The 9,662-nt window shown below is 38.6% G+C and overlaps 1 protein-coding gene across 1 annotated transcript in view; it reads left to right on the top strand.

The window, feature by feature from the left end:
* Positions 1-9,662, top strand: part of DOCK8 (dedicator of cytokinesis 8) — a 201,736-nt gene that overhangs the window by 169,916 nt on the left and 22,158 nt on the right. Inside the window, 5 exon segments of the mRNA XM_025051397.1 lie at positions 1,141-1,333; positions 5,669-5,812; positions 6,999-7,130; positions 7,590-7,724; positions 9,223-9,312. Coding sequence (XP_024907165.1) covers positions 1,141-1,333; positions 5,669-5,812; positions 6,999-7,130; positions 7,590-7,724; positions 9,223-9,312 — 694 coding nt within the window.

Raw genomic sequence — 9,662 nt, 5'->3', positions numbered from 1 at the left:
GCTGTACCAATTTACAGTCCCACCAGCAGTGTATGAGGGTTCCTTTTTCTCCGCATCCTCTCCAACATTTGTTATTACTTGTCTTGTTGATCATAGCTATTCTAACAGGTGTGAGATAAATAGTCTCTCATTGTGGTTTTGATTTGCATTTCCCTCATAGCTAGAGATGTTGAGCATCTTTTCAAATATTTGTTGGCCATTTGTATGTCCTCTAGGGAGAAGTTTCTGTTCAAGTCCTCTGCCCATTTCTTGATTGGATCACTTGTGTTTTAGTTGTTGTTGTTGTTATTGAGTTGTATGAGTTCTTTGTATATTTTGGATATTAGGCCCTTATCGAAGATGTTGCTTGCAGATATATTTTCCCATTTGGATGGTTCTCTCTTTACCTTGTTGACGATTTCTTTTGCTGAGCAGAAGCTTTTTAGTTTGATGTAGTCCCATTCACTTATTTTAGCTTTTACTTCCCTTGTTTTTGAGGTCAAATTCATAAAATCCTCTTTAAGTCCAAGGTCCTTGAGTTTAGTTCCTATGTTTTCTTCTATGCATTTTATTGATTTGGGTCTTATATTCAGGTCCTTAACCCATTTTGAGTTAATTTTGGTGTGTGGAGATAGACAACAGTCTAGTTTCATTCTTTTGCAGGTGGCTTTCCAGTTTTCCCAGCACCATATATAGTTTTTTATAATCATATTCAGATATACATGTGCAGTTTTATTTAAAACTCATATTTTACTCTAGTTTAAAACTTTGCCTTAATAATCCTTGTTCAGGAGAAACTACTTACAGGGGCAAAATTGTTCTGCTATGATGAAATAGGAAGGGTAGTACTTTTGTCTTCTGTCATTTTTAAAGAAAGTAAAGGAAGAAAATTGTGAGAGATCCATTAAAACAGATATCATTTTATCAAGTCTTTATTTTCCCATAAAGTTTTAATTAAATGCTGTTTCTTGAGGTCCAGAACATATCAGACATGGAATGAAAACAGCTGGACTGATAAATATTGACCTTTTCTCTCACATTCTGAATGTGTAGGTAAAACTCTTAGGGAAAAAAAATTCTTAGAAGAAAAAGTGGCCATACACAGAAGAAAAACACTGTCATTTACCAGTTGTCTTTGAAACTTTCTTATTCTGTCCTCAGAATTGCCAAGAGTTACCAGACATCTCCTGATCTGCGGCTGACCTGGCTCCAGAACATGGCAGAGAAACACACCAAGAAGAAGTGCTACACAGAGGCTGCCATGTGCCTAGTGCACGCAGCTGCCTTAGTAGCTGAATATCTGAGCATGCTGGAGGACCGCAGCTACCTGCCCGTGGGCAGTGTCAGCTTTCAGGTGTGGGGCAAATTCAACTTTTCTTTTAGAGCAGTAGTTCTCAACTGTGGGCAATTTTACCACTCAGTCCAGAGGGCATTCGACAATGCGTGGAGACATTTTTGGTTGTTGCAACTGGGGATGGGAGGATGGGTGCTACTGGAATCTAATAGGTATATAAGCCAGGGATGCTGCTAAACATTCTACAGTGCATAGGATAGCTCCCACCACAAAGAATTACCTGGCCCCAAATGTCAATAGTGTCAGTGTTGAAAAGCCTACTTCAGTGTACTACGTTTGCCTCTTCTGATTGCTTTATCTTGTTTGTTTTTTTCTTAATTATTGTTCACAATAAATGTAGGGTCAGTAGGCACTTTAGACATTCCCAAGTACTTTCACAGCTGTGATTTTATTTGACCTCCACATCTATCAGTGAAGCAGGCAGATAGGGGAGGTATTATTACTCCCATTCCACAGGTAAAGAAACTGAGAGAGCAGCTTTTCTAAGGTTATTTAAATTCTTTCTCAAAGACTTTCTCTGTAGTTGGCACAGTATATTGACCACCATGAGAAGATTTTCTAAACATTGGAGAAATGATTTCCCTCATAGCTCATTGCTTTATTACACTCCCCGAATCTGTAGTATCCCACTCTGTAATCCAAAGATCAAGAAAGAATCAAATTAGCCTGGGAAGGAAAAAAGGGGGCTGAACAAATACTTTCTTAGGATAAGCTGAATATTACACATGGTTAGCTAAGAGAAATCGTTTGCCAGGCCTGAATATTGGTTTAGGCTAGGATGCTCAGTGGCCACTTGGACTGTTTTTACTAAATAGAGTAATACAGCCCTTAAAAAAATAAAAATATTATGAGTACTTTTTTTAAAGAGACATAATCTGTAGGAACGACCAATCAACCCTGAATCTATGAACAATATAATACAGTAATTGAGTCCTTTTCAAACCGGACTCACAGTCATTTATAAGCGCTTGTATTATTTTTGTTTGAATTTTTTTAAATCATGACTGATTTTATAAAAAGCTTTGTTCTCATTATTTTATTCCAACACAATGTTGTGATGCTATGTGAACCAAAAAGAGAAAATAATTCAAAGTAACTTGCATAGGCTTAGAAAATAAGTCACTGAAACTGTTGCTGGTGCAGCCAGGAGCTTCTGATTTCCTATAATATTGTTTACCTGCCAAGTTGGGTATTGCCTCATATTATTAACTCTTCTTTTCTTACAGTTTTCAATAACAAAAATATCTATTCTATTTTTTCATTTTCAGCAAATAAATTTTATTTTCAACTCAGAAATATTTGTTATAAAAGCCAAAAATTAAATTCTTATCCAAAAAGCATAAAAATATCACATTGGTTTGGAATCATATAAAAGTAAAGAAAGTTATCAAAATAATATTAGATGTATCTGCTTCTTTCATCAAATTTATTTAGACCATTTGATATTATCAAGGATAAATGTTATAAGAAGGGCTAGTCTTTCAATTCCCAGAAAATCTTTTAGTTTGTCATTTAATGTTGAATTGTATAGTCCTCTTTTCTTGTTTCATTACAGAACTATTTCTTATTATTCTTTTATGCCTTTTCTCCAGTTATTATATTTTATTTGATATTTATCACTGAAATAATTAATGACATTTTATTATTGTCTTTCGTGTTTAGTAAGCCTTACTATTCTAATTTCACCTAGAATTCAATTGATTCGATGAGTCATGCCAAGATGAGATAGAATAGTTATTCTAGAATCAACAGAAAAACTCCACATTGTCCCTACATGAGGGTATAGAATATAGCTCTATATTTTTCATAGATCTTTATCTATTCATTCATTCTTTTAGACGATAATGATTAAGTACCTAATCTCTCTTCATGAACTTTACAGTCTAGCCAGGATTAGCAAATTCATATAACTATTTCACTTATTCAATTGCAATTATGATAAATGCTATAATACAAAGGCACAAGATGCTGTGAGTATTTATAATGTGACCTAGCCTGGAGGTCAAGGAAAACTCAGAAGGATAAGGAAGGGGAAGGGGAAAGCAGAAGGAACCATGAAGTGTTGTTATGTCTTTATGATATACAAAACATAGTGTGTTTGGGGTTCTCGGCTACAGAAGAGAAGCCAAATTATGTTGATGTTTATGAGCCAATTATGTTTTCTCTCAAATGAGGCATACCAAATCCATGTGAAAATACATGCTTGCAAGGGACAGAGCACCTAATCCTGAGTGGCTGAAGGTAAAAATGGCTTTATCAGCTTACTTGTGGGAGGTGAGCCTGGAATATCACCTGCCAAACTAGACTTAAGGGCTCAAATAATATCATCAGACCTCAGAGTCATCACCACTTTCTGTCTTTGCTCTCTGTTATGTTGGCTTCATCCTTCACAGCTTCCCATACTCACTGAGGAACATATAGGCTTACATCATCCCAGGTTCAAGTCCAGGAGAATAGAGAGATGCCTCATTTCTAGCAGTTGCTGAGAAAGTCTCAGTGTGTCTTATTGGCTCTGATGGGGTAATGCGCTCATGCCTGAACCAATCGTAATGGCCAGAGAAATGGAATTGGCTAGACCAGAGTCAAAGTCCACACCTGGAGTTAGGGGTGGTTCCCCAGGAGGCTTTACTTTATAGAAAGATGAAGGAATTCTGGCAGCATTAACAATAGATGTCCATTGTTGATTTCTTAAATGCTATGTCCTTTAGTTTTCAACCTTGCTCTGCTCCAATAAAATTGAATTTTTGGAAAAGAATTACAAACTGGAGATAAATAAATCTGTGCAAAGAAAATAACTTTGAGGCCACTGAATTCCAAGGAAATGCGGTCATTGAAATTTTACGCCCCAGAGTACAATATTTCTTCCACAAATGTAGATATGGATACATTCTCAGATGCTGCTGTTACTTTTACCTCCTAATTCTGGAGCGAGGAAAATCTGCCCAGAATCTTTTCCTCTGACTACAGCTAATAAGGCTACATAACTTCGATTCTGTTCCTCTACATATAGAAAATTACATTCAATTCTAATAGCACTTGTTTTTTGGAATCAGATTCTTTCAGCAGAATCTCTTGAGCCTTTTGTTATCTCCAGTTCAGAAACATAATAGAAAGACCAGATTTGGGAGAAGGACTGGCCACAAAAGGTCCTATATTCATAAAACTGCATTACAATATTGTATATGAAAACATAGGACTGTGACAACTCTCTTTTCCTTGATTGCTAAGGTTGATTCATTTGATCTTGCTAGCCAAGCTGGTAGGCAGACAGATTTTACTTCAAAAGACAACTCTGGTCCATTGATAGTAGTTAACTAGAGTACTACATTGAGAAGAATTTTGAGACTATATCCAAGCTTCAGGGGAAAGAATGCTATAATTGATTAGTTATGCCTGTCATGAGTACGGGAATAGGAAGGAGTGGCATGTGTCCTGTCTGCTTGCAATTTCTTAAGCTAGAAAGGTTTCCCATTTCTTCTATGCTCCATATACATTTCTTCCACAGCTGTGAGATAGGTTGAAGAAAACAACTGTTGATCTGTCAAGAGTATGAGAGTCACTGCCAAGGCTGGAGCTGGAGTGAGGCAAATGAGGCATGTACGGCACAGAATTTAAGAAAGCACTCACTCTCAGGGTCAAGCACAGTCAGCACTTACACAGCTCTGAGAGCGAGTGCCTCCCTAGATTTTGTGCCCTGGGTTTCTCAGCCATTCACTCTAGCCCCAGCCTGATCGCTGCATTTTCTGCTAGAGACTTTAAACTCTATAGTTAATGTAAAGAAAAACAATGTTGAAAGGAACAAAATGTTTGGGGGAAAAAAAAGAATAATGATACATCACCATGAAAATTTCCATAAGGAAGACATTCTCATTTGCTATTGTCATATAATATTATGAATATTAACCTAAAAGTCAAGTCAGTAGTAGCAACATTCTTCAGGAAAACACCCCCAAAAGTTAGAGGTTCACTCAGCTGGCAAAACAAGGAGTCTAGTCAGCTGGCCTTTGCCTTTCAAAAACCATGACCCCCATTGGATGTCCCTTAAGGTCATTCCACTAAAGTAACTCAACTGTTATTACATTGAGGTAAGTATCTTTTATATATCTCCTAATAGTTAAAAAGAAAAATAATGTGTGAGTTTTGCAGACCACTTGGTCAACGTGTCCTGCATGGCAGCCAGAGTCTCTTCCCATTGGATTTACAGGCCTGTACAATCAGAGACTCACTGTGGGTCTTTGAGCTTGGCTTCCTCATCCCTACGCCTTTAGGTTCCCGTGGTGCCTTTTATTCGTTCAGTTCCCCTGTCCTCAGGGCTCATACTGTGATCCCTTGCAGAATATTTCTTCCAACGTGCTGGAGGAGTCTGCGGTCTCTGACGACACTCTCTCACCCGATGAGGATGGTGTGTGCTCAGGCCGGTACTTCACCGAGAGCGGCCTGGTGGGCCTCCTGGAGCAGGCCGCAGAGCTCTTCAGCACGGTGAGTCCACACAGTGGGTCCTGGGGCCTGACCTCTGCATTCAGGCTGAACTCTCAATGCTATGAACGCCAGTCTTAATGGTCAAGCCAGTCCCACCGCATTACGATACATGCAGGCATATGCATGGCAGGGGATGGCCAGGAGAACTTTGATGGATGCAAATTGCATCAGCTCTCAAGGGAGGTGAGAAGGCCTTTCATCACTGTAATAGTCTGGTTTTTACTGCATGTTCATTGGCCAGGCAGCAGTATTGCAATACTATTTCCTTTTAATGGGGGTGGAAACTAAGCCATGGGGAGGTGAAAAGGCTTGCTTGGGGTTACACAATAAATTATGAGGCATGTTCTCACTCCCTTGTCTTCCCTCTCGTACAGAACAATGTTGGGGTGGAGCCACTGGGAGGAGAGGGAAGGGATAAATAAGCAACATCTTCCTTCTTAACAACTGAGTCATCCTCAGGATCGTCACAGACTGGGACCAACTCAAAGAAACCACTGAGACGTCCCTCATCAACCTAATCTGGGTCTACACACTCCTAATTAGAGAAAATATATGTATATTTTAAGTCATTGAGATTCAGGGCAGGGGGGTCTCTTGTCCATTTTCATTTGAATAATATCTCTCCTCCCTCAAATCTTAAACCAAATAAATATTTAATACTTCACTATATTTAGCTAGTCCAATTTTATTTTCATCCTTATATTGTTCTTTCCTTTCTACTTTTCAATTGCAAGTTTCCACCCTACAACCTCTATGTATTTTAATTATTGTTTTATCTATCTTCCCTTTTTCTCCCACTTTCTTCTCAGGATTCAGAAAAAAGTCCAATGTACTCCTATTTTACCTGAAATTCTTTCAGGCATACATTGAGCATCTGGCAACAGGGGACTCCTGATGATGTTTAAATATGCTAAAGCCAACTTTCAGAAGTGCTCTTACTCTCTGCTGCCAATCTCTGGTCTTGTTTTTTTTCTCTGTGAAAACCCTTTTCCCCACTTAACATCACCCTATAAGACCATTTAACATGTGTCTAGTTCAGTGTGACTGCTACAGCTATCCCAAAGGTGCTCAGACGTCACTCCTGCTCTCTTAAATATTGTGGTGTCAGTTATAAACCCATTTTCTAGTGCATACTGAAATCTGGTTGCTTTTCTAAAGTTATCTTTGATTTTCTTCTCTTTCCTAGGGAGGATTGTACGAGACAGTTAACGAAGTCTACAAGCTGGTCATCCCCATCCTGGAAGCGCATCGAGACTTCCGGAAGCTGACCTCCACTCATGACAAGCTGCAAAAGGCCTTTGACAGCATCATTACCAAGGTACCGGGGATCCTGGCCAACAGGTCCTATTACCTGGCAGCAGGTGACCCTGTCCCAGAGATGCTTAGCCCTCCTTCCTCTCTGGGGAGTGATTTACTTTGAGCACCTTATTACTGTAGCTCTCACCCACCAACTGGAAAAGGGCTGCGAATAGACAAGAGGACCAGAATTCAGACTGTGAGAGAAGGCAGCTTGAATTACTTCACAACCAGGAAATATGAGAATCTTTTAAACTTACTTAAAGAAGGTCTAGAAATCTTTCATGGGATTTCTTTTGTTATTATTTCCAAAGTTTATTTCATAAACATAAAAGTTTTTTAAGGGAGTGATTTCTGTTTACATTTGCCATAGGGACAAAATGCTTTATAACACAACAATAAAAGACTCCTGTCCTTTGCAACACAATGGATCCCCCTGAATTACATAACTAAAGAGAGATTTCCTTATTTTGCTCATCAGGGACATAAGAGAATGTTTGGAACCTACTTCCGAGTTGGTTTCTATGGATCCAAATTTGGGGATTTGGATGAGCAACAATTTGTTTACAAAGAGCCTGCAATTACCAAGCTACCTGAGATCTCTCATAGACTAGAGGTAAGAAAACTGAATGTGTGCTTGACATTGTATAACTTAAGTATTCTTAAGTTAGAATGGGTTGTTGCAAAAAAAAACAAACAAAAAAAAACCCAAAAAAACCACACACACACACACACACACACACACACACACACACACAAAGGGTCATGGATTCATCATTGATCCATATATAATTTTTTCCACATTGTGTATATAATATGAAGGTATTAGGTGATATCATGAGGTAAAGCAGGGTTTGGATAGTTTTCTCTTAAGATTCTGTGTATGCTTGTCAAAGTTTTTGAATTTATATTGGGAATATTTATTTTCATGGGCATCCCAAATTCAATCAATGTTGTGTGCTTTCTTTTATAAACTTTTTCAAGTTTTAGAAATAGTTTTTCAACTTGAAGATTGTTACCTTGACTTTGAAGTAATCTGGCCAAATTACTAAATTACTCCTAGAAAATGCTGTGGCTATCCCTTTGTTGCCACTGGACAATACATCCAGCTTCTGACACAGGGATTTTCACAGTAGCCATGCCCTGGGCTGTGGCCCAGCAAGCTCTTCCTGCTTATCTAAGGAGCACCCCTCTTTGAATAATTAGAGTCAGTGTCCCAGCCCCCCGGGCTGGCAAGTCCCATCTGCTGTTTACGTTTGATCTATAATGTAGCAGAAGAGAGCAGCATGTTCCTGGAAGAAAGGCTGGAGAAAAAGGGAAGCAACATAGAGAAAGTGAGGGGAAAAAAAGTAGACATTGAAAGCTCCAAACACTAAGAACTGAAGAGGAATGTCAAGGAGTGCCCCCAAAACGAAACTCTCAGGATGAGTAACTGGGACTCCTGAGCTGCTGACCACATTTAACCAGAGATTCACGCCTTACACTTTCTTGCTATTGCTTTGAGTTTATGCCTTTTTATAGCTGCCTAAAACACTTTTGTTGCCAAATTTCTTCTTATACCGTCTATCTATGCCAAATACTACAAGGGACTTTAATCTTTACTTGACTCAAAGAAGGCATGGCCCAGAGTGGTGGGTGACTTGCCCAAAGTCATTGAGCTCATGAGGAGAACTAGCAATTGATCCCGAAATACTTGGTTTCTTAATATATTTCCCCAGTTTAGGACTAGAAGTATATATTTTGTCTTCGTGTGTACTGCGGTTTGTTGCATTACAGAAAGCCTGGTGACCTCTAAGTTCCTAGGGTACAAACGGCAAGAAGTAAATAGTGTCATACCCCTGGCGTTGCTTCAGGAAATGTGATGACACTGGTTGAAATAGAGGTGAAGCATACATACTGTAGGGAAGCATGTATTGTTTGTGATGCTGGATTTCCTTATGTTTTTATTTTTGTCTCAGGAAATGCTGAACTTGCCTCATTAGATCAGAGATACTTTTAGTAATCAATGAGCAAATTCTCCCTTACTCTTGTTCCAACCTTATTCTACTTCTGAGAGACATAGAGTTGTATTATATTAAAATAACCTTTATAACCTATTAATTTCTCTTGCCCAGGGATTTTATGGTCAATGTTTTGGTGCAGAATTTGTGGAAGTGATAAAAGACTCTGCTCCTGTGGACAAAACCAAGTTGGATCCTAACAAGGTATGAGGAAATCTGCAAAAAAAAAAAAAAAAAGAAGGAAAGAAAAGAAAACCATCAGGCTCTTATCTTATTTTCTTTGTTTTACTCCAAGAATATAAAATGACCTCTGCTGTTGGGCTCTCCAAGTCATTTCAGTACAGCCAAATTTTTCTGCCTAGGGTTCAACTACTATTTGGTTAGATCTTAAAGAAACCATACTGAAAGGCAGGAACCATAAGAGGTACCATTTATTAAATGCAAACTGTGTGCCGTCCACTGCATCAGACCCTTTACATATACCACTTCATTTCACCCTGCAACAGCCCTTTGAAGTAGGTGCTATTTCTATTTTACAGATAAGAAAAATGAGG

This window comes from Pteropus alecto, unplaced genomic scaffold (assembly GCF_000325575.1).
Source record: "Pteropus alecto unplaced genomic scaffold, ASM32557v1 scaffold95, whole genome shotgun sequence".
Lineage (NCBI taxonomy): Eukaryota > Metazoa > Chordata > Mammalia > Chiroptera > Pteropodidae > Pteropus > Pteropus alecto.
Note: the sequence above shows the minus strand (reverse complement) of the source record. Positions and strands in the feature narration are given on the sequence as shown.